A 24,781-nucleotide genomic window follows, 5' to 3' on the forward strand; every position below is an offset into this window, starting at 1 on the left:
GCCCCATTCCCAAGGCAGCAGCACCGTCCTGACACTTCCCCCAGCAGAGGCCGCAGCGAGTGGGAGCTCCCCCCTTTCCCTGTCCCCGGGTATATGCCGCTTTAGGCCGGCCAAGTTTAGCAGGGAAACCGAATAAACTGCAGAAGAGCCAAGCGCGGCGGAGGCGCACACCCCCCTGAGCCCCGTCAGGGGCAGCGAAAGGCGCGGGGGAGCTGCTCTGGGGGAGCGACTGCCGGGTGGTAACCGGGGAAGAGGCACTGACAGCCCTGACGGGAACCGCTCCAGGACAGGGCTGCCGGGCGGTAAGCGGAGAAGCGGCACTCACAGCCGGGATGGGGGACGCGGCACTCACAGCCGGGACGGGGGGACGCGGCTGCCGGGCGGAAAGCGGGGAAGCGGCACTCACAGCCGGGATGGGGGACGCGGCTGCCGGGCGGTAAGCGGGGAAGCGGCACTCACAGCCGGGACAGGAGCCGCCCCGCTGCCGCCGGAACTGACGGCAATGGCAGCTCCGCCCCGCATGCGCGGCGGGCCATGGCGGGAGAGTCGTGAGGGGAGCGGGGCGATTGTCCGCCGTCGTCCGCGGTGCTGCTCCTGGGGCTTCCATGGGGACTGGAAGCCTCTGCCTGTGAACACGAAGCATTGCTCCAAGAGGAACGCAAAACAGGAGTGGATGAATGACTGGTTCACCTGGTGAATTTCAGCCGATTGTGTATGAAAACCTAAAGGGCTCCAGCTAGCCCTTAGAACGAAGTGAGCCTTCCTGGCATTCCCAAATCCCGAAATTGGTCTGGTGTCATAGAACCATCCAGTCCAACTGTCAACCCAGCCCTGCCACTAAACCCCTAAACCACATCACACAGATGCCTCTGAAACCCTCCCAGGAATGGTGATTCCACTACTACCCTGGGCAGTGTATTCCAATGCCTGACCACCCAAACAGTAAAAAAAACTTTTTTTTCTAATATCTAATCTGCATCTCCCCTCTCTCAGCTTAAGTCCATTTTCTCTGGTCCTCACACTGTTGGCACAGCAAAAGAGGCTGGCCCCAGCTCACTACAAGCTCCTTTGAGGTATTTGTAGAGAGTGATGAGGTCCCCCCTGAGCCTCCTCGAGAAGAGAGAGATCTTCCTCTGAGAGGATTTCTCAGTCACATAGCTTAAATGGCAAAATCTTGAAAACTCTGGAAGTACAAAAACTCCAGAAGTATGAGCCTTGTATGAATACGAGTTCAGGTGAATTTCTGGTGGAGGATGTGTTCAGTGAGGCAAAGTGTGAGATGCAGCACCTGGATGACCAAACCCTGGTATCAACACAGGTTGGGGAATAAGTGGATTGAGAGCAGCCCCACCAAGAAGGACCTGGGGGTGCTGGTGGATGAGAGATGGCCATGGGTGTACTTGCATCCAGAAAGCCAAACATGTCCTGGGTTGATCCCACAGTGTGGCCAGCAGGTGAGGGAGGAGAATCTGCCCCTCTGCTCCACTCTGGAGACCTCACCTGCAGTGCTTCATCCAGATCTGGAATCCCCAGCACAAGAAAAACTCATGGACTTTGTGGAGCAGGTCCAGAGGAAGTCATGGAAATCAGAAGGCTGAAGTGTCCCCTCTGTGGAGACAGCCTGAGAGAGTTTGAGTTGCTCAGCCTGGAGAAGCGTCCAGGGACACCTTATTGCAACCTTTGAAAAGGGGCCATGTCATGACTTAAAGTAGTGGCACTCCATCAAAATAATTTCAATACAACTCACAGCGTTTGAAAAATTTGGATCAACAATTGCATTTAGGTAGAATCATAGAATCATTTAGGTTGGAAAAGACCCTTAATATCATCAAGTCTAACCTACTACTGCCAAGGCCACCTCTAAACCATGTCCCTAAGAGCCCCACCTACATGGCTTTTATATCTCTCATGGGATGGTGACTCAACCACTTCCCTAGGCAGATGGTACCAATGCTTGATGACCCTTTTGCTGGACAAATTTTTCCTAATATCCAGTCTAAACTTCCCCTGGCACAACTTGAGGCCATTTCCTCTTGTACCATCACTTGTTACTTGAAAGAAGAAATTAATCCTCACCTGCCCACATCTTTCCACGTCTTCTCAGCCACTGTGGCAGAAGCTGTGGGCTCCAGGCAGGTCTCTCTGCTCCTTTCAGGTTTCCCCTATTTGGGAGACATGATGAAAAACACCAGCATAAAAGGAACTGAACAAGCTTTAGCCTTGACCTTCAGTTATCTTCCAAGAAATTGACAAAATTTCCCACAAGGAAAGGAGCTGGAGAGATGACAGCACAAGCTGGGCTCAGAGTCTCAGACAGAGGCTGGCCAAGCCCAACAGCAGCACGGCTTTAGGGCCAGACAGGGATGGGGAGTGCTCAGCCCGGTCACTCACAGCCTCCCTTCTCCTGCCAGGGGCAGCTCCTGCTCCTTTTGTCCCTTCTCTGGGAGGCAGTGACTCACAGAGGCAACTACACCTGGCCAAGCTCTCACTGGCAGAGGGGAAAAGAGCAGCTCCGAGGAGCTCAGGGGTGCGTTCACCTGTGCCTCCCCACCAGCAAGCTCAATATCCTCAGAAATCCTGGCAGTTTGATGTGGGTTCATTTGTATGTTGAAATCATGAAAGACCCCCGGTAGTCTTTTTAAGAAATTCATTGCTGGAGTAATGTCAGCTGTCTCCACAAGATGTCACAAGACAGTAAGGATCAAGAAAAAACTGATCCTTCCAGATATCCAGGCAGCATCCCAGGGTATTTGTGCTTCCTTTCAGATATAACATACACACAATGATCTCACATAAAATGTAATCTCGAGAGAATTATATAGCCTAAGAGATACAGATTATCTGCAATAGCTAACTATAAATTATGTCCCCAAATACAGTAATTTTGGAATTTACCATATACTGTTGTTATCCTTGCACTTCCAACTGCTCATGGTGCTATATTTTATTAATAAATTAGTATAATCTGTAGCCTTGGCCTTATATACTGAGCACATTCTGTATAAGATAGTAACATTCAGTCAATAAACTCCTGTGTCTTCCATTTAATGATTCTTCATGGGTACATTCCATTCTCCCCTGAATTCCACGTGAATTATTATTGTGTATTCTGAAAAAGCTCCTGCTTTTCTCTCTCATATTAAGTAGAGATAATTTAGTGGCCTTAGCAGATTTCTTACCAATAGAAACCATCAGGCATGTTGTTTGTAAAGCATACTGGAAACTTTTTGATTGAAACCATTAATGAGTTAATGCAAACAATGTCATCACTTCTGGAAGTGCTCACTCAGCCTGCAGCTCTTCCCCAAACAGGCAGAGGCAAACTTCTGGAGCAAACACTCCCAGCATCAAAAACCCATCCACAAGCACGTTACAACCTTCCCCGTGCAGCAGTCCCACAGTGTAAATGGGGAATGTGCTAATAATGAACATGCAGCACTATCATCACTTCATAGTTTACACATGCCCTCCATACCCTCCCCCACAGCTCTGACAAGTGTCAGGATGACCAGACACAATCCCTGGTACTGTACTGCAGCTGCAGAGGTGTTGAGCAGCCTGTAATTACAGTTTGGGTTAACAACTTTGTAGGCAGTGGCCTGTAATCGGGATACACACAGGAGATGCCCAGCTGCCATTAAAAACAAGCTCCCCACCCTCCTGTGCCAGCCTGGGGCTGAGAAGCCTTGGTGAGAGCTGAGGAACCCTGGGGCAGCAGGAACCCACCCAGGTGGGAAGAGTGACTGGAAAGCTGCTCAGCACAAAATGACCTGGTGGAAAAGGACCTGGAAGTGCTGGTTGACAGCAGCTGTCATGAGACGGCGTGTGCCCAGCTGGCCAAGGAGACCTCCTGGCCTTCAGCAGGACCAGGGCAGTGACTGTCCCTCTGTGCTGGGTCCTGGGGAGGCCGCACCTCGAGTGCTGTCTCCAGTTCTGGGCCGATCAATTTAGGAAGGACATTGAGGTGCTAGGGCATGTCCAGAGATGGGACACAAAGCTGGTGAAGGGGCTGGAGCACAAGTCTGAAGAGGAGCAGCTGAGGGAGCTGGGGCTGTTTAGCCTGGAGAAAAGGAGGCTCAGGGGTGCGACCTTATCACTCTGCAGCCACCTGGTGATCGGTCACAAGCTGGACTCGATGATCTCAGAGATCTTTTCCAGCCTACTTCCTTCTGTGATTCTATGAAGGGACTCGCAGCCGGAGCCGCCGGAGCCTCAGCGCCCCGGGTGTTCCCGCACCCGCTGTCCGCCCGCGGCGGGGAGGAGAGAGCCGGCAGGGCCGGGGTGGTGCAGCGGGAGCGTCCCTGTGCGAGTCCCTGTACTGCCGGGAGATGTAGGGAGCTGTAGTCCCGGCTCGGGCGGCTCCCGGTGCTGTAGGGAGCTGTAGTCCTGGCAGGAGGCGGGTCCCGGTGTTGATCCCGGTGCTATAGGGAGCTGTAGTCCCGGCTCGGGCGGCTCCCGGTGCTGCAGGGAGCTGTAGTCCCGGCAGCCGCCGCCTACAGCTCCCGGCGGGCCGTGCCCTCGCTGCCGCTGGGACGGGCCGAGATGGCGGCGGCGCGGCTGAGCGGCACCGAGAACCGTCTGGTGTCGCTGCCCCTGTCGCGGATCCGCGTCATCATGAAGAGCTCCCCGGAGGTCTCCAGCATCAACCAGGACGCGCTGTTCCTCACCGCCAAGGCCACGGTACCGGCTCGTCCTGCCCTGCCCTCGGGCCCCCCGCGCCTCCCCGTCCCCGGCTGAGGGCCCTCTGCCTTCGGAGCGGCCCCGGGCCGGGCTCCCGCTTCCCTTCTCTGTCCGCATCCCCAGACGGAGCTGACCTTAAAGCTGCCCCGAGTCTAGAATCACAGAATGGTTTGGGTTGGAAGGAACCTTAAAGAACATCTATTTCCAAACCCCTGCCATGGCCAGGGACAGCTTTTACTGTCCCAGCTTGCTCCAAGCTCCGTCCAACCTGGCCTTGGACGCTTCCAGGGATGCGGCGGCCACAGCTTCTCTGGGCAACCTTGCCAGGGCCTCACCACCCTCAGAGGGAAGAATTTATTCCTAATATCTGTTCTAAACTTCCTCTCTGTCAGTTCGAAGCCATTCCCTCTTGTCTTGTCACTACATACCCTTGTAAATAGTCTCACTCCATCTTTCCTATAGACTCCCTTCAGGTATTAGTGAGTTGCTGCACTGAGCGCCCAGTGTATGTGCAGTTAAATACGATACTTCTGCCTTTAGATAGGGATCAATGATATGTTTGAATTCTGTTAATTTTTGTTTTAATTCTTTAGGAGCTTTTTGTTCAGTATTTGGCTACATACTCCTACAAACACGGCAGAGGGAAGGAGAAGAATGCTCTGACGTACACTGACCTGTCTCATACAGCAGAAGAGTGTGAGACCTTTCAGTTCCTTGCAGGTATTGCTAACACAAGGGTAAATCCAGTGTCTGCTTTGGAAAATGACATCTTGCTCTTAATGGTCTGTTTTGTGAGGATCCAGTTCTGCTACTGGTCATTGATCTCCTGTTTAGCATTCAACTGGAATTCATAAACTACTTCCCTAGAAACATTTCTTTGTGAATGGGGATTTTTCTGCTGCCTCTAAATTATACAGTTACACTGTATACAGTTCTCAGGATATTGGCTTAAGCATTTCCTAAATTCCAGCAGTTCCATCTGAAATATCATTGCACATCTTTAGGTGGTTATGTGGACCAAAAATGACACATAGGAATCTAAGTTTTGAGAAAAGAAGGTTCATCATATGGTCTCTCTATGCTTCTAGATACAAACACACACACACACATTTTTTACTGATACTTGGATTTTATATTAATGGCTCATTGGATCTAAGGCAGTTGAGTACTCTGTTTTACATCGAGTAATTTGCATCGGCAGACAGTAAAAGTTGCCAGTAATCAGCCATGAAATAGAGTCCTTATCTTTGGTTACTTGTACCATAAGTGGGCAACTCCCTCCTACTCTTACAGCAGTGTGTGAGTCAGGCTGACTTACCTGGTTATTCACCTAAGGTTTGCTAAAAATACTAATATTTGTTTTTGACTTAATTTCTTTAGTGGTTTGGATGCAACAGTATTAGCAAGGCAATGCAAGTATTCAAATTGACAATAAAAGCAACAATTCTGCCTTTCAGACATCTTGCCAAAGAAGATCCTAGCTAGCAAATACCTAAAAATGCTTGAAAAAGAGAAGCGAGATGGAGAAGTGCAGGAAGACGATGATGAGGCTGAGGAGGAAGAGGATGAAGATGAAGCTGTTGGTGACAGTGTTGGATCTTAAGGCCAATGGAAAATTGTTTCATAGTTGATCCATTTTCTATTGTATAAAGGATGTTATTTTTGTGACTGAGAATCCAGATGCTGGATGTATTTTTACACTGAGCCATCTGCTTTTGCTTTAAGAAGTTTAGAAATTGAACTTTATACTCGTTGGAGAATGGAATTCTTCCCTCAGAAACACGGTGGGGTGGGAAGAGACAGTGCAAACCTGACAGCAGAGCTTGGTCAGATGATCTGAAATTACTTTGTCAGACAATCATTACCCAAATTTAAAATTTCTTTCAGGCAGCTTTCAGTTCAAAAGCTCCAAAAGTGGACCAAGTCCATTAACAAAGTCTGTAAAAACAGCCATGTGGGCACTTAAATGGGAGAGGAGGAGATCCATCCCAAGAGCTAATGGTGGTTCTGTAGCTGTGGTGGTAAATGGGGTAGAAAATTATGTAAATATGTGCATCCAGAACCCTTTTCTTGAATGAAGTCTGCAGTTTCTCTTGCCAAAATGCACATTGAAGTCTTTTAATTGTGGGTTCTTGAGAAAGAGCAGCTCCTTTACCATGTGAGTGACAGAGATGGATTTGTCATTTGGTTTTGGTTTGCTTTTCTTTTTTTACTACAGAAATGGCAACCATCCTGTGTGGAACTTTACATGCAACTTTTTAAAATAAATGTTTTGTATGAAAACTTGACAGTGGATGCAGAAACTTCCTGTAGTTCTTTCCAGTTTCAGTCACACACGTGGTCAGTGTGGCAGTGTCTGAGAGAGAGAAGTGACCAAGATCTGTCCCCAGGGGTGAAAAATGCCTTAGGTAAGCATGGGAATGTTAACAGGTAATAAGAACCTCTCACTCCAGAAAAGCTGGGCAGCAAATCAGCCAGGAATTTGTCTCAAGCAACAGCCTAATTATGATCAAGAATTACCAAAACTGAACAGTGAACTGCTTCTCTTGGGTTGAAGGCACAACCACACTCAATTTCTCTGAAAACAGCAGGGAGCTCCAGCATATCCACAATCCAGCACATTCCATATTCTAAGAAAGCCAAATGGAGCTTAGGCAGGTAGAGTCAGGGACTGGCAGAGCTACTGAGCCACACCAGAAATGCTCCTGCTGTTCTAACAATTCAGAGGATGCTGCACTGTAAAGAATTTTCCTGAAGTTGCCATAAATGACAATCATATTGTACCAGGAATTCTGCAGTGAGTGCTGAGTGGGACTGGACCCCTGGGGAAATTCTCAAGTGAGTAAAGGCAGAACTAAACCATTGTTCCAAGAGTTGGTTTGTGCCTTTTTTTTTTTCTTCTTTTTTTTTAAATTAAAAGTGCATGGAGATGGATGGAAAACAGTGTTGAATGCTGTTTTGGGGGAGGGGGTGTCAGTGTTTTGGGAAAGAAAAAAAAGATCCACCAGCACAAAATTGCACAGTGAATCTCTACCAAAACAGGGATGAGGGCAACAAGCAAATACCTGAACCATGGATGGGTCAAAACCAAAGAGAGGAACATCCTCAAACAGCCCTGGCAGGGTCTGACCACAGCCCCATCCCCACCCTGCACCTGGCAAGAGGAGGCAGGAGAGGAAAAGGGACTGGGAAAGGGGTGGAAGGTGTTTTAATTTTTGATTTTGTTTCTCATCATCTAATTCCACCTAATTTGTCAGTAAATTATATCAATTTCCCTCCAGTCACATCTGTTTTGCCCATCACAGCAACTTTTCAGTGACCTCGCTGTCTGTACCTCAACCCTTGAGCTTTTTAGTTCTGTTTTCTCGCTCTCTGCAAACTGCATCATTTAACAGGAGCTTCCTCCAAAGTGACCAAGTATCTTGACCTGTTAAAGGTGTTGTGGGATTTCAGGCAGTGGAACCCAGGCCAGGGGACACTTTTGGGTTAATTATTATTGTTACAGACATGTTTCTATTCCCCCCCACAACACCAGCTGGTGAGACCCTTCCCCACCCCAGCCAGTGCTGCTCAAAGGACATGAAGTTTCCTGAACTTGCCAAAATGACAAAAGAACTGTGGTTACTAAGTATAAATCACCACATTTCATCCCTCTTAGAAGTTTCCTGTGGGATGATGAACATATTCTGTGAATTCCTGAGCCCAGAAGAATGTGCACATCCTTCTGGATTCATTCAGCCAGAATCCTCGATGGGGACTTCAGAGCTGCCAAAATTTGCCACAGCCCTCTCCAAGGCCCTGCAGCTGCCATAGCTCCATGCCATCAAAACAGTGAAGGGTTATTTGTTTTCCCCAAGAGCCTGACACAGAGCAAAACCTCATTGAATTCAAAGTGGTGTTTCAAAACACAAGGGGAAAAAATCAAGGGAAGAGACAGCTCTGACAGGATTTCACATTACTGAGTAAAACCAATCTCTGTGTACAGGGTTGGGCTCCCAAAGGAGGCTCCTTGGCATCCTTGCAATTCTCTTGGATGCTTTATAGTCACCACCAGGTGCTGCATTTTCTTCATTTAAAAACTGATCACTGTAGGGAGTCACTCAGAAAGAAAATAAATAATAATAATTTCAGGCATGTGGTTTCCAAAATGTTCATCTTCCCAAAAGAATTCCAGGAGTACAACTTGTAAGCCTTTCAAGCAGCATGGAATGTCTCTGGCTGGGCACAGAGAGGGTGGAAGCACAGGGAAACATCCAAACACAAACAAGGGGAGAAATGCAAAGGAGGGCAATGGATCAGAGATTTTGGCAGAGTCTCACAGTGCACAAGGAACTGCAGAAAATGCCCAAATATTGAATGAAAAGACGTCAGACAATATCTTGTAAAGATGAGGAATTTTATTTTATTGACATACTATGAGGCAAAACAAAATCGACACCATACAAAATAACTTTATAAAATATCATTCACATCATTATTTTGTCAGGAATTACAGCATTCTGAGCTTGTTACAAGTCTTATGTTTTGAGGTGAAAAACACTATGCTAAATCTTTAGTATTAGTTGTATATATACAGTAAGAAACCAGAACAGAACCTGTTAGGTTTTTCATGAGTTTATTGCAAAAGTAGTGCAAACTATTTTACCTTGCAAGCTGTAAAACAAACTTGGAAAAGGACCCACCTAAGCTTAAAAACATGACAATAAATGCTCAATTTCACAGCCTTTGAAGCTTCCTTCAACAGTTCTTAACAAAAATTCCCCATCTCTGCACATTTTTAGATGTTCACTGACTCGGAAATGAAGGAGTAGAGGGTGGACCTGCAGTAGGGAGCAGGCAGAGAGCAGGAGGGTCCTGCTCCAATGTGGGGCACTGCTCTTACCCATGGATTTGGGGAATCACCCCCAAAACACCCACCAGTGGGGCAGGTTTGGTCACTGTGTGCCCCCATTAATCAACTGCTCCTTTCCACATTAGTATTTGAGAAAAGAGTCAAGAAAGCAGAACAAGCCAAAAAAACCCCACAAACCATAATTAAAAATTAGGAACATGTATTGTCTGTTTTAGGAATATAGTATCCTTTTCCTCCTTTTCTGAAGCCTATAAAGCAAATTTCCATGGTCCCCCTCCCCGTGTGTACACACTGCAGGGCACATCCCACCCCAAACTCCTGCATGATCCCAAGGCAGGATACTACATTCTGTGAGATCCAGAGAAAACAACAGCCTAAAAACACTACTGGGGTCCCCCAAAGCAAACAGGTAGCTAAGTCATCTCCTAAAAAACCAGAAAAGCAAACAAATGCTACATGAAAAATGTTAAAGAAACAAAATGCAGCATATTCAGGCTCTTTTTTTATTTTTTTTTATCTTGAGGTACCTATATAAATATTACCTTCTGCCCAAAGTACGATTGGTTTTGTTAAAAAACTAAAGTCCTTATCACGAGCCAATTGCAGGGCAAACATTATTACTGAGAAAGTGCAACCATGCTGATCATTTATCTGCAGCATATTAAAGGATGATTAGGCTTTAGAAAATATAGCTTAAGTCTAGACCTGATGGAGCAGTTTTATAAAAACACTGAACAGAGGCATTTTCCTTTTGCTCGAGTCTCTCTGCAACAGAAAGCCTTAAGAAACAGCTGGGAAGTCCTGCCATGATGGAATGCACTTTTACAATCCCATATATAGATTTTTTTTTCTTTTAATATTTAAACTAAATACAGTTTTACAGCAAAGATTCCCCCTCTGTAGTAGGTACTGGTAAATAGTGGATTTTTAAAAAATTTTTTCAACTTCAAAAAATGATAGTATATCACAACTTAAAGCTTTCCAAAAAGGAATTATTTTTCAGTAAAAAAAGGTTCACATAGTAGAAAAAACTTACACATAGTTGTAAACTGTTACATACAAAACTGTGGAAAGTTCAATGATGTTTTATTCCCTCACTCTTACACGTGTATCCCTTCATTTTATATTTATATATACACACATACACACACAAAGTTGTGGGCTATGTGCATATACAGAGACACAGAGATGTAGAGATCTGAGGTCAGGATTAAACATTTCCAAAACCTTCTCTATTGGGTATTTCTCTTTGCCTAGGTCAGCTGTGATACTTGATTTTACAACTTGCTACACCAAAAAATATTTTCAAATTCAGTTTTTTGTGGCGCAGTTAAAAACCATCTGCTGTTTTTAATCAGGAAGATGAGTTTTGATTGTTGTGCACTGGGGGGAAAAAACACAAAGGCACAAAGAATAGAACTCAAATCCAAGATTGTTGTCTCTGAACAAGAAACCCAAGGGTTTGGGCCCTGGATGGGGTCGGTTTGGTCGCCTTTGCCAAATCTCCTTGACAATTTGAGTAATTAGCACCCAACTGGTTACATGAGGTAGATCCAAATTGGAAAAAAAAAATAAAATAAAATAAAAGAAAGCTGGGTCCCCAACACTTTTTTTTTTTTTTTTGCCTCTATTTAAAATGTTTTAAGGATCCTATGTCAGTCATAAGAAGTGGAAGCAATGGCACCTACCCAAAAGCAAGCACGGAATTCAAGAATGGCTTTTTTTGGGATGTAAAATATGAAGTGTTAAATCACAATCCTCCTTCAGGCAGAGATTTGCTGGCAGGGGGAGGGAGGAGAATAGCTCTGACAACAAGGACAACAAAAAGCTGGGATTTGGGAAAGCCTGTTTGGGGTCAGCTGCCAGAGGAACGCCCGAGAGCCTGCGACAGCCAGCACCCAAAGAGGCATCACAGTACAGACAGCTACAGGTGTCCCTTGTTCCTCACGGCAGGAGACTGCCTTGACTAACACTGAAGCTCTACAGGAGCATCCTCCTGTCGTTAAACAGTATTTTTGCATACTCTGAGAGAGGAATCTGACACATTTATCATTTAGTTAAGGCTTAGTTTAAAGTGGCGTGGCCACACAGCATCACACAAGTGCTCACCTACGGCAAAAAGCGAGAGAAGCAACGGGTGAATTCCACCCCTGTGACCCCCAGCACTGCCAAGTGATGCCACAACCTCCATGGCAAAGCCTGCAGTGCCAGGGATGCCCTGCAGAGTCAGCTGAGGGCAGTTCTGGGTTTTGCATTACAAGTGCTGCTCTCACCCAGCCAGCACCAATCATTTCTACACTGCAAGCACAAGACAGTTCCACGGAGATGCAACACACACACAACACTACTCAACACACATTTAGTACCACTTGGAAAAACCTTAACATCATATCTTTCTTTTTTCCTAAAAAAAAAAAAAAAAAAAACCAAAAAACCAAAAAACAAAAAAAAACCCAGAAAACCAAAAAACAAAACTTTAAATGGTCACAAAAACATTTTGATTGGAGGGAACATTTACAATATGAAGCTTCTGGATTGATTTTTGGGTTTTTTTTCAGTTATGTTATAAAAAATAATTTTAAAAGAATTTTTGAAACTATTAGAAGATTAAAACCTTAACAGATAAAAGTCAGTTTATTTTGCAATGTACCATAATTAAAGCAAAAAAAAAAAATAGATTTAATCAATACATTCTGTTTTCCATCTTGCCCTCCCAGGATCAAGTCAACCACTCCGCTGCACAGAAATCTGGGGCTGGGTCTTTACTTATCAATTGCCCTAAATGTTGAAATCTTTGTGATTGTACAATAAAATACTGTAAAAGCCAGGGAAATTGTGCTTGTTATTTCCAGCCAAATATTGTCATTGTATCTTTTACAGACAGCCTATACACTGTCCCCTGTCCTGTCACACGTGTGTGCACACACACAGAAAGGGACACACACAGATCCAAAAAATCTACTAAATTTTACCAACAAATTACAGAAAGGAAGTGGTAACACTCTTCAGGATGGCACAGAACTTTGCCAGATGTAATTCCTCATTGCACCTCATTGAAAATTAGATTTTCCAACATAAATCTAAAGCTTACTCCTTAATGGTTTTTAATGGTTTGGGTTTTTTTTTTCCTCTTATTTTCTGTAAAATGCAGTTATGAAGCTGTCATTTGTAAATGAGATGAGCAATTGAAGGGCTCAGTCTTTAAGTTTCATGAGAAAATCCATCAGGAACGACAGACTTTGGGTCAAATCCTTACTTTTTAACAGCATAGAAACAGTGCTATAAAACAGGTTTGAGCAGCTCACAGTTGAACTAACTTTGGTGAAATCTAGAAACAAAATTCACTGCATGTCACGTTGGTACATGAGAGGTCTGATCCAACCCCCAGCAGCTGAGTTTTGGGGTGCCCATAAAGCCCAGACAGGATCTGCTTTGAGTCAAGTACATATCAGGCAAAAATGTGCAATTTCACAAAAACCAGCATGACTGAAGCTTCCTCTATTCATGGCTTTAAAACCAGGAAAAGCTGATAAATACAGAAAAGAGTCCACTTTTTTTTTTTCCTAACAGGAAATCTAACCTAACAAAGCAAACACAAACAACACCAGCCAGGGGATTAGAGACTCCCAAGCTTGCCTGCTGACCTGTTCACCATTCATGCTTGCCAAGCACACTCAAAAAACCCCAATAAAATGACTGGAAAAGTTAAAATTGTATTATGGGGACAACTCCTAGGCTTGCTCCCAGGTCAGACAGCATCTGCAATCCCTGCTGATGAGCAGAGAGCAGCTGTTCCAGCAAGTGGTTTAGTTGTGCTCAGAGAAGGGAGGAAGAAAAATAACAAAGTCCATGGTTCGACAGCACATCCAAAATGTGGGGAAAAAAATACAACTAAAACCTGTGCACTCCTGAGAACCCTGTGGAAAGGATTATTCCCTTTGATACAGAACTGTATTCCCTGCATTCCGTTTGATACAGAACTGCCATGCAACCCAAGGCTCCTCAGGGAGCCTCAGGGAGGTTGGCTGGTGGAAGAGCAGCCTCAGGCAGGTTTACAATGGATCTGCTGAGGCAGTGCATGGACAAATCCCAAGGAATTGCTTTTCTGGGGGATATTTAGGTGGGAGGAAGGAGCAGCCACAGCCTGCATCTGGTACTGTGGGTTTGTAGTGCTGCCACTTGCAGAACTCCCACAATGAACTCCTGCCAAACTCCTGCCAACCTCCTGTCCCTCCAGATCCAGCAGCGCTCCTGGCCCGGCCCCAACCAAGTCAGAGCTCCCAACACCACAAATCGACTCCTGGAGCTCCCTGCCAGCCTTCCCCTTCTGGGACAGGGCCAGCAGATGGGTGCAGGGTGGAGGATTTCTGTGGGGCACTTGCAGAGAAGCCAGAAGGAAAACTAAGAATTAAACTGTCACCTTAACAAGTGCTTAAATTGGCAATTTTGAAGGAAATGTCTCCCCTCGCTTCCTCTCTCATTTCCCCAAGGCTTGGGGTATCCAGGGTTTCTCTTCTCTAGGGCATGAGCAGCACCCAGCATGGAGCTCCTTCACTCCCCAAACTTCCTGATGATCCTGGGTCTGCCTTGTCTGGAAAACACAAAACTCTGCTCCCACCAATGACAGAGGAGCTGTTCTGCACACTGCAAGCCCTGCCAGCAATGGTGTCCACGATCTGCAGTGCACAAAGTAGTGAAACATCTTCTCCAAAGCAGCCATTTACCCTGCACTTCACACTTTTGGGGGAGGCTTTGTTAAATCATGACTGAGAACTGAACCAAACTGACAGGATTTTACCACATTCAGTTATTAAGGAGCTGGTTTATAATGGTTTATTCAGTCACTTGCCAGATCTGGGTTCCAGAAAGTCAGGACATAAGCAATCCTCCTGCCATGGATGAGCTTCATCAGAGTCTAGACCCAGAGATTAAGGGAAGGAAATTACAGGAAGCACAGAATCTCAGGAAACTCACTCTGACAGGCCAAAATCCACAGCAGAAAGCCCAGTCACTTGTAAATAAAAATCAACTTTAACACTGCTATGAAACCACATCAGCACACTGTGCTCCAACAGGTATTTCTGTCAGCAGAGTGGTTTGTTCCGAGATGAGGAAGCTTGTTTGGAATAATTGTAAACAAAATTTGATGTATTAACACAGTTCTCTACAGTTTGATTTCAGGTCACTTCAAGTACCCTCAGTCCACGTGCACTGATGTCAAGGTTGAGTTTTGGCCAAGGCTTTGCACAGAACTGACACTAAACAGTCCCAAGATGAACATACTCAGGTTTGGGTTGTTTTTTGGTGTTTTGGGTTGTTTTTTTCCCCCACATTTTAAAGTTTATCATTTTCTGAGCAGGGAATAAAGTATTTTCATTCTTACAGTCGCATGTCACCTTACCTAGAAAACACATTAAAAAAATAATCCAATACGTATTTTTTGCCTCAGACTCAAAATATATTTCAAGCACCTTCATGTCATTTGCAGAGAAAACCTGACGTTTTCTGGCCAACAAGTAAAGTACAGAAACATTTTTCATTTGGAAAACAACAGTATAGAAACTCAAGTGAAGGGACAGGTCATAGAGGGAGCTGCTGCTATGGAGTGACCCTGACCAGAAGCAGATGTGCCAGATGTGCCACTTGCCAGGTCTGGTACCCTCTCAATAAACAGGGATGCCTCTGAAAGACAGAGGGAAGGCTGAGCAGCCACCCAGAATCACAGTATGGCACTGCCACTTCCCAGTAAGGAACAGACCAGCACAAATCCAGTCCCTCTGGGAGCATTTTGGCTGCTTAGTGGGAAGTTCACTTCAATTAGTTCTTCCATGAAGGAATACAGGAGGTAGCCTTGAACTGCATCTGTTTTGTAACTAAAGATTCCCATAAACCCACTTTTGTAGTGATTTGGCCAAGCAATTACATTCAAATTAACACTTCAAAGAAACAACTCTGACAAAGCAACTGAAACACTAAATGGGACTAAACAGGTTCTGTGCCACACCAAGCACACACAGCACTCCCTTCCCATACAATTTGGATTAAACCCTCTCAGAAATGCATCTTTCCAGTCATTAACCCTCAGAAACAGAAGGCAGAACTTGCTGGTTTGCATCCTAACATCAGCCAAGGGGGGTGGAATTGGACTCTGTCCCATCTCTGAGGGTTCTGGAAGCAAAAGGCAATTGCTGATGGATGGATGAGAGATCCATAGGCAGCTCAGAGCACTGAAAGATCCTCTGCAACTCCAACCCCACACCATGCAGGGACAGACAGCAAGACATCATAAGTGGATCCCAAATCCCTGTCATTCCACTAAATTCTGCCACATCCACAGATTCTGCTTCTACAACACAAGAATCAGACAAGCAAGGAAAACCTGGGAGAGCTACATCTGATAATCCAAATATTACATTAATGCCATCAGTTCATCAAACTGATACCAAAAACTGGCATCTGAACCTTGCACAGACAATGAGCACAGTGAGAGCTGAAAAACTGCATCTCTGTGGTCTGGGAGAAATGTGCACAGAGGAGAGAAGGAAGAAATGTTTTATAAATTCAGAAAAACCCTAAGTATTTCCACTGTAATACAGCAACTGTGCCCTTCTTGGATTGATACCATAATGCACACAAAGTATAACAGCATTTAACAGCAAAGCTCCTACCTCAACACTGGAAAATATGGCAGTATTCTGGAAAATAGAACAAGGAATGGTATCTCCAGCATTTCAGTACTTGCTGTACAGAGCACTATTTACAGTATTTTCAAACAGCTACAGCAGATGCAAAAAAAAAAATCTTACAGTAAAAAGGGAGTTTTAAAAACCCAACAATCAGTGCAATTACCTTCTACTTGAAGTTTTCCTTAAGAAAGATGGCATGTGTGAATCAAGAAGCATGTGACCAGATGGAATATAAAAGTAAAAAACAAAGGACTGCCCTGCATTAGGAATGGGGAAAGCCACACAAAGAGAGATACTATGGTAGAAGAGTATTAAAAACAGGAAAACAAGTGAGTTTAATTACACTGGTCTCAAGTGTGAAAAATACTGAGAACTCTTCTTACATTCGTTTAGTTAATGAGAAAAAAGATATATTAAAAAAAAAAAAGTCCCTTATGGGTTATTTATGCTACCAGAGGTGCTTATTTGAGTGAGTATGCTATTTAATCAAAAGCCTTTGGGCATCTACATGAACAACTTTAGTCAGAAAGAAAAACTTAGAAGCATCTTAGAAACTTCAATCTTTTCAGGAAAAAAAACTCTAAACCCCTCACACCTCCTCTCCAGAAGTTTCAATTTGAAAATCCTTGTGGAAAAACCTCTTGTCTTATGTTATAAAAATGATCCAACAAGAACAAGACTCTGTTACAACAAAGGCTGCAGGAGTTATTGAGAGAGGCAGAATTAAAGCCAAACCTTCACAACCTTTTTGATTTTACAATCAGGGAACGCTGCCTGGGGGCCTGGATGGAGATCAAAGGTATTTGTTACCTGACAGATCAAGAAACAAGGGAATTCCTGTGCCAAAGCCTCTGGAACGTGGAAGATTATTGATTGCAATTCACAAAGTCAAATATTCTAAAGCAAGCCAAGCCAAAATAAGGAGCTCTAACAAAACAAGTGACCTCACTCTGTACATCAGTGCATACACACACACACAAGTGTTAAATTGCATAGGGCTGTCTTAAATGCCACATAATGGCAGAGACAAATCCACCTCCTTCCAGCATTTCCCAACAGGACATTTGCTCCTAAGGATCAGCTCAGTTGTTTCCTGGGGGCTAGAACAGATGGAGTGGACTGGTTACTCTGTTCAGCCACTGCAGCAGAAACTTCCACCACCAAGCAAACCTCATAATTGCATTAGATTTTGTACATCAGGGAAAAAAAGACAAACTTTTAAGTATTTTGTGTATTTTGATAGCACTTGTCACCTCCCAAGAGGAGCATTTCACACTTGCTGATGCTGTTTTGGGGGAGCTGTGCAATGAGACTCCTTTGCACAGGCTGGAAAATGCCCCAAGTGCCTGAGGGTGGCACAAATTTGGTTATTGCTGGCCTGACCTGCACAGTGATCCAGGCTCAGAGCTGTGACCTCAGCTGGCACTTCTCCACCAGCAGCCTGGGGGAGACTGAGACTCCTTGAGCTTTGTGCTGACCTGAGATGTTGCTGTTCTACACCAGACCTGTGGGAGGTGCAGAATAAAAAGTAATTCTAGGATTTTATGTGTTTGTGGCAGGTTTTTTTGGACAGGAGGCATTCCTGAATATGTAATTTATGTTAAAAATATTCCCAGGAAGGGAAGTGCTGGACTGCCAGCATGCTGTACTTTACAAAGTATATATCTAATCAGTATTTTTTTTAAATGCTTTAAATTATTCACTAATTCACCAGTGGTGGGAGGGAAAAGGAGTGAGACACAAGTGAAACATGAGGGTTAGAAATTAATTTGCCCATCACCAAATAAATACAGACCTACTTTACAACTTTACCAGTTGTGGAGTCTTTCTGTGAATCACAAGGCATAAAGAATTAGCAGTATTAGAGGCTTAGAAAGATCTGTAAAAGGTAAAAATGTCCTGAAATGCACATAAACATCCCAAGTTCTTCATACTTAGGGAAGGAAAGCTACATAATTTCTGCTTATTCCAAGAGGATGCACAAACAACAGCTACTCTCAGATTAAGGGCCTGCCTAAAACTCCTTTTCTCACAAAGGAAACATTTTAAATAGGATGCAGTGCAGTCAGAGGCTGCTTCAGAAATGAGATTTGAGGTCAAGACAGATCCTGCCCTCCTCACCCCATCTGACCACCTGTACAATTCCACTGTCCCAGATCTGCATGGAAGGAGGGGGATGAATTTCACATCCAAGAGGTCTCTGCATAACAGACAGCAAATAAGTTAAATGATGTCTTAAAATTGATGATCTTTATCCTATTTGATAAGAAGAATTCATATAAAAATAATTCTTATATAAAACTCTGCCAAATGAATATCTTCACTGAAATAGGAAAGCTCTGAAGGAAACACAGAGAAGTGCAACACACCCACCACGGGGAGGATCTGCAGCTTAGGGGTGCTTGAGGGGAGGTAGGTACAACCTCGCTGGCACACAGCAAGACAGACAATGCTACCTAGGATTTGCTTCAAATTTACAGAAATCTGAATTTCTAGAACTATGACCAAGAAGACACTCTGAGCCAGCAGCCTAATCGCCCAATTAGAATAGTACAAATATGATTATTTCATTAACAGGTTTTACATTTCACCTACAAAACACCACAACTGACACACTGCTACAAGGTGAAGATCTGGACTGGAATTATGTACCTAAAAGTCTTTATGCAGCAAAGGCTGGGCATTTTCTAGCTTATCCAACACCACCTGGTTGCAGCTGACCTGCTCTGTGGCCCAGAGCTCTGCATGGGTTAAAGCTACTTGCCCATCCCAGTGGCCAGAGGTAAAAGTGTCCAAAGAGACTGAGCAGCTGCTCGGAGAAAAGGGAAAAGACAAAGCAAATCCATCAGTGGAGGAGAATGAAGGCTTTCCAACCTGCCTCTCAGCATCTTATTTCAGTTATCCCATGGAAAAACAAACAAGATCAAGTCAGCATAAACAACTTTCCTGGGCTTTTTCCATTTTCTCCTAAACCTGCTCGTGGCATTGTCATTAGTGCAATGGTTTACATGTGTTATGGTTTTTATGAATCCAGTGTGCAAACTAACAGAAGCATCTGTCTCATAATTAGCAGTTTTAATTAATGCTTCTCCTAAGAGAATGGCAAAACTCTCACATTTCCTACAGATCTTATGCATAATGAAGAGAGCTTCACCTCCCTCCCTAAGTAAACTTCAGTTTCCTAATTTTTATCTTTACTGCATAGATTCTCTGACTTCTGCCTAACTTCCAGCGAGCCACTCTCCTCTAGCAGAGCTCCTGCTTCACCACTACTCAACATATAAATAAAATACAATTGTTTTGTGCTTGAATGAATGTAGGATGTTGGTCTTGTGTGCGTCTGAACCGCAGAGGTAAAACCTGCTGTGTTGTGTGCACATTGAAAAAGCCTTTCTGCAAATCCCAAGCTACAACAGACCCTGGCTGCATCTCTCTCCTCTCACCACATCGATTGCATATTTTTTTTTTTTTCATTTGAAGAGTAATGTCCCCACAAAAAGGATTTTACTTTCTAAGTTCAAAGCATTCTTGATATGTTAACAGAAGTATAATGAGCACTCCTTAGTAAATAAAAATAAATAATAGCATCTAGTCTATCACATTAATACTGTGAAACATATATAAAATTTACATTAACTCAACAGTGAAAAAGGATTGTACTGTATTCATCACCACAGACCCGTATTCTTTAGAGACTTTGGAAAGTAAATGTCACAGTCCTGTATGACAAATCCTAAAGTTAGCTGTCAGTATGATTTAAAAAAAATCTTTACAAATTTTTTTAAATGGCACATTTTCTTCTGCCAATCTAACTGGAGCTATTAAAAGCTTAGGTACAGGTTTACTCTTTTTTTTTTTTTTTTTAAATTCACCTTAGTCTATGAAAAACATTTTAAAATGCAGCACAATAAAAAACATTCAAGAAGAAGCTTCAGAAAATACATTTGTCCTTAGACACACAGAGAATAATCTGAGAATAATCTTTATAAGACAATTAGAAACCAGAATTTGTCACGCTCTTATTTTGAAAATAAAAATTTTGTAAATGCATCTAGAATAATCAAGGCTTCATAAATACTCAAAAGATGATTTGCTTTCCTTTGTACTAAAAGCTGATTCACAGCGTTTTAGCTCATCAAACCTTAGTATGAATTAGATCTTTCCAAATTATCAAAAGCAACTCAATGAACAGCAAACTGAATGAGAAGTTTTGTGGGTTGAGTTGTTGGTTTGGTTTTTTTGTTTTTCTTCCCTAAGCCCTGAGATTGCAGCTCTTGATTTAATTATAAAATCTGGGTCTGTTTTATACCAAGCAGCTCAGAGATTTTTTTGGCAAACCACATTTCCGACAACAGTGGGGTTTGGTACAAGAATGCAGTTTGTGATCAAGTCTGAAATTCTGGACGGAAGGCTTCCTTGCAAATGGGAAAGAAAGGAATAAAGATGCATCACTCATTGCTGGCTGTCCCTGGGGTGGGGCATCTGTTGGTCTAAGTGCAGCTGGTCTGGTGTGAATCCAACTCTGCCTTGTCGGGAGCCGCTGAACATTAAAACATGTCAAGCAAAGTACATCGTGCGCAGCGTGTCCTGGTGCACCTGGACTGCCTTAGCAAGTGCTTGGTGGTCTCTGCCATTGCTCTGGCCAGAAGTGTGGCTTCCTTCAGCACTGAAAGAGAAGGGAGGGGGGAAAAGGAAAACCAAGAGGTTGGGGGGAAGAGAAACCCGATTTAATCTGCCTCTCCTGGCACGTGTTTCTGCATTGTTAGCTTTTTCTGAACGGAATGGTCAAACATTATTTACCCTTAAAGCACCACTGAGGTTCTGAAACAGAAAACAGCATGTACAGGACATCTGCTTTGTTTCAGCAGCAAAATTCAGCAGCGAGAGCAAACCCACCCTCAAACTGCTGAGGACGCCACTGATCCCAGATGCCCCACTGGCATCTAATTCTGCAAAACTGCAGAACTCTGAACTCACCTATCGTGTTCTTTATCCACCAGATGGTACCTGGCTCTGAAGGCCACCAGGTGAGCGTAGTAGGCCGGGGCAGGGATGGAGACGGAGCGCGTGCAGCGCACGTAGGTGTGGCACAGCTGGTAGGTGAGGATCTGCAGCTCGTCCGACGAGAAGCGATTGTCGTCCCACAGCACGTGGTAGTGAGAAGGTCTGCTTGTTCCCTGGAGCCAGACCACACAGCCCATCAGCACTCCCAAACATCTCCTGAGCTTCCACCTCTGCTGGGAACTGCAGTGAAGTGGCTGCTTCCTCAAAAACCACGGGCAGCAGTTCTACACATTGCAGCTAGTTTTTCCTTTAAAAGGCAAACAACCTCCTCCTTGCTGCCTATCAAACTAATCCCTTCCCTTTTTTTGACAGGACTGTGTTTCTCAAAATTTCACCTCTGAAATGAAATGATCATACTGAAATGCACTTTCATCTTGAAAACCTCAGATCTGACAAAAAGCTTTAGTACAAACATTAACAGTTAAAGAGTTACCATGCCACACAAAATGTCTTACCTGAATCCCAGCATGACTACACAGGTAGAAGTCGAACTCCGAGGGGTGGGTGATTTTTGTGTCCACTGTGGTACCAGCTGGAATGTTTCCACTTTTTCCAACCTGTGTAAACAGGAAATGCAAAGAGACTGAGACACAACACAAAGTGTTTTTTTTTATTTTCAACTGTGTAGCCAGGAAAACAAACACAAGAAAAAGATCTAGAAAAAGCAGAAAGTGAAGAAAGAATGTGCAAAACTGAAATTTTGTTCCAACTGAAAATCTGCAGTGTCGCTACTATGGAGAAAGAAAAAAAAAAAAACAAGCTGCAAAATCTTCTTAGAAATTACCTGAAAAGATTTGGTTTTCTGAATAATGTAAAAAGAATTTCCTGCAACTGAGTTGTCAAATTCTTTTCACCTTCCCACTCCAGGACAGGAGTAACTTTTCCTGTTTATACCTGCAAGGGGACAATCCTTCCTTGTCAGACAGGCCACCTCTTCCCTCAAAATCTCTTCAAAGTACAATGTCAAAATACTCTTTACTTTCAAACAATTTAACATCTGTAACCACAGCATTTATTAATATAACCACCACCTTCATGTCAGCTTTGGGAGTTACTAACTCCCACAGAGAAGCCTGACAGAAGGAAAAAGAACATGGAAAGCTCAGTCTGTGAGCAGAGCTTTGCCATGAGGAACTCTCCATTCTCAGCAGCTGTTTCATAAGGAACAGCTCCATTCCTGCTCTTAGGGAGTCTCCTCTTCACACAGAAAGTACCAAAAATCAACCTGGGGAGTCTGATCTCCACGCAGAAAGTACCACAAATGAACAGGAATTGGTGACTTGGCTGCCTGCTGGAGCTTTGGGGTCCTCAGCAGAACGTACCCGTTCGTTTTTATCCGTGCAGAAGAGTCTGGTGTGGTGCCTCTTCTGCACCACTATAAATGTGATGCCAGGCTGATAATCCTTCTCCAGTTTAATGCAAGCCTCCCTGATAGCCAGCAGCTCGTGGTGGAGGACCTGAGCCACAGAGAGAGAGAGAGATGTAATCAACATGAACCACTGCCATCATACAAATTCCTCTTGTTTATCTACAGATGTCTTTATTTATCCACAGATAATTTATCATGCTCCTTCTTGCACTGTCACTCAGAGTAGTGAGATGTCAAAGCTTTCAGGAGCAAATTTTTATTCCTTCCCCTGTTTCCTCAGCAGTTTCCTGAGCCAGGAGAGAGCTGCTTCCATATTTTTTCAGCTCCAAGCACGAGGCTCAGACTATTAATCTGCATGTCAAAATCTTTTTAACTACCAAATACAAATGAACATTTAATTAGGCTGCTGAATACAACAGACTAATTATTTTTCAGACTGGAACAAGGGATAAAACCCGGAAGTGCTCAGCTGTTCTTTCCCAGCTCTGTGCAGTCCCATGCAGGACTACAGACATCAATAACAAGGAAAGTGGAACAAACCAAAAAGCAATTATTTAGACTGTGGGCTAATTGTACATGAAAAATTCAGTGAAAACCAATGACAACTGAAAAGAGAATATATCAAAAGTTCATACAAAGATTATTTTATCAATTCAAGTTTAGCAAGTGTCCTTTCCTCTCTTCCCCCTGGATTTTGACAAGTTGACTCAATTCTGTATCTTTTATTTACATACATAAATATTGGAAAGAAAAGTGCTTATAAATGTCTTCAAAATATATAGAAAAATATTCCATAAAATATGGTACTAGCAAGTAAACAAAATAAATACGACAAAGGATCTGATGAGTTTTATCAGAATACAAATTAATAAATACTGATCCAGTATTTATTAATTCTCTTTTAAAAAAACCAACGATTTTTCTTTACTGCCCAAGTTCTATGGGATACAGTCTGACTAATATATCCTAAACAGGAAACAGATGTGGAACATAACTTGAGTCCTAAAACTACACTTTTCACTTATAATTCTGTCAGGGAAAATATTTTAAAGGGGAACAGTACTTTCAAAAGCACATTAAAAGTATGCAAACACTTCTCCTGCTTGCTTGGTTAGAATCCAACAAATTTGTTGAGGGAAGATTTGTTGAGGTTATACTTCTTGTAACTCCAACCACACAGCGGTGGAATTTTAAAATTCAATTACAACCACAAAACTACAGTATCAGAATTTCAAGAAGAAAAATATCACCTGTTGGAACTGCCCCTCAGAAACACCATCCCTGTAGAAGATGATTCGAGTTGGTTTGAACCTGGTGGATTTGTAGAACTGGATCAGCAGCTCCCTGACCATGGCAGCCAAGTCCTGGATGATCTCCTGGCGGTGCTGCTGCACCCGCACAGTGGCACAGTAACGGTTGGGATGAGCATCCATGCTTCCTACAACCTGGAAAAAATGCTTGGCATCAAACCAGAGAGCACTTAAATAAAGGTTATTTCATGGGAAAACTGCACTGTCTTGCACACTGAGTGGTTGGCCTGGCAAAGATGTATTTGAAATTCAAATGAGCTTGGAAACAGCTCTGGGTTTAGTCCAGCTGTGGCAGCACACCCTGCTGAAAGAGAAAACTTGATTTAAATCTAAAAGACTCATTTCCTGTTTGCACCTACAGGCACTTAAAAACTCAAATACAGTCTAGAGCACTGATACCATGAAACCATTAAGATGGTTCAGACTGCTGCATAGGAGTTGGAACTCTGGGACACCAAGCCTGTTTTTTGGATCCATCAAACTGAAATGGTGATGGATCACAGAAATATCCACACCCTTTATCAAGGGAAGGAATTTTTCTGTTAATTAAACATTAACATCCATATCCTGTAAAAGTGGCATAGGACTTAAAAATAAACAAAAAAACCTAAAAAAGTGAGCACATCTCCACCTGGTTTTCCCTGGACACACAGGTGTAACTTTTCAGAACAGATACATAACATCACCAAAGAACTTCATTATTAAACAATCCTGAGCAACCACTACAGGTGTTTGACATAACACAAGCTACAGACCATTCCCTGTATTTAAGAAGTACATTTCCAAGAGATTACTGCACATTTTGTGTTTTCTGGAAGCT

The 24,781-nt window shown here is 43.6% G+C and overlaps 2 protein-coding genes across 4 annotated transcripts in view; one reads left to right on the forward strand and one right to left on the reverse strand.

Annotated features, from left to right (window-relative positions):
* The first annotated feature begins 4,476 nt into the window (after positions 1 to 4,476).
* Positions 4,477 to 6,968, forward strand: CHRAC1 (chromatin accessibility complex subunit 1). The gene is made up of 3 exons (XM_041420803.1): positions 4,477 to 4,680; positions 5,274 to 5,400; positions 6,138 to 6,968. The coding sequence occupies exons 1-3, from the start codon at positions 4,543 to 4,545 to the stop codon at positions 6,281 to 6,283; spliced, it is 411 nt and encodes a 136-aa protein (XP_041276737.1). The 5' UTR covers positions 4,477 to 4,542; the 3' UTR covers positions 6,284 to 6,968.
* A 5,008-nt stretch (positions 6,969 to 11,976) lies between these two features.
* The window catches only part of AGO2 (argonaute RISC catalytic component 2), a 54,063-nt gene continuing 41,258 nt past the window's right edge, over positions 11,977 to 24,781 (reverse strand). For all 3 annotated transcript variants that reach the window (XM_041420801.1, XM_041420800.1, XM_041420802.1), the window contains 5 exons: positions 23,902 to 24,096; positions 22,605 to 22,739; positions 21,738 to 21,839; positions 21,196 to 21,395; positions 11,977 to 20,884 (listed from right to left, as the gene is read on the reverse strand). In XM_041420801.1, the coding sequence (XP_041276735.1) occupies positions 20,776 to 20,884; positions 21,196 to 21,395; positions 21,738 to 21,839; positions 22,605 to 22,739; positions 23,902 to 24,096 (741 nt within the window). In that variant the 3' untranslated portion in view covers positions 11,977 to 20,775. The remainder of the gene's footprint in view (positions 20,885 to 21,195; positions 21,396 to 21,737; positions 21,840 to 22,604; positions 22,740 to 23,901; positions 24,097 to 24,781) is intronic.

The sequence above is a fragment of the Onychostruthus taczanowskii genome, unplaced genomic scaffold, assembly GCF_017590055.1.
Source record: "Onychostruthus taczanowskii isolate IOZ18803 unplaced genomic scaffold, ASM1759005v1 scaffold66, whole genome shotgun sequence".
NCBI lineage: Eukaryota > Metazoa > Chordata > Aves > Passeriformes > Passeridae > Onychostruthus > Onychostruthus taczanowskii.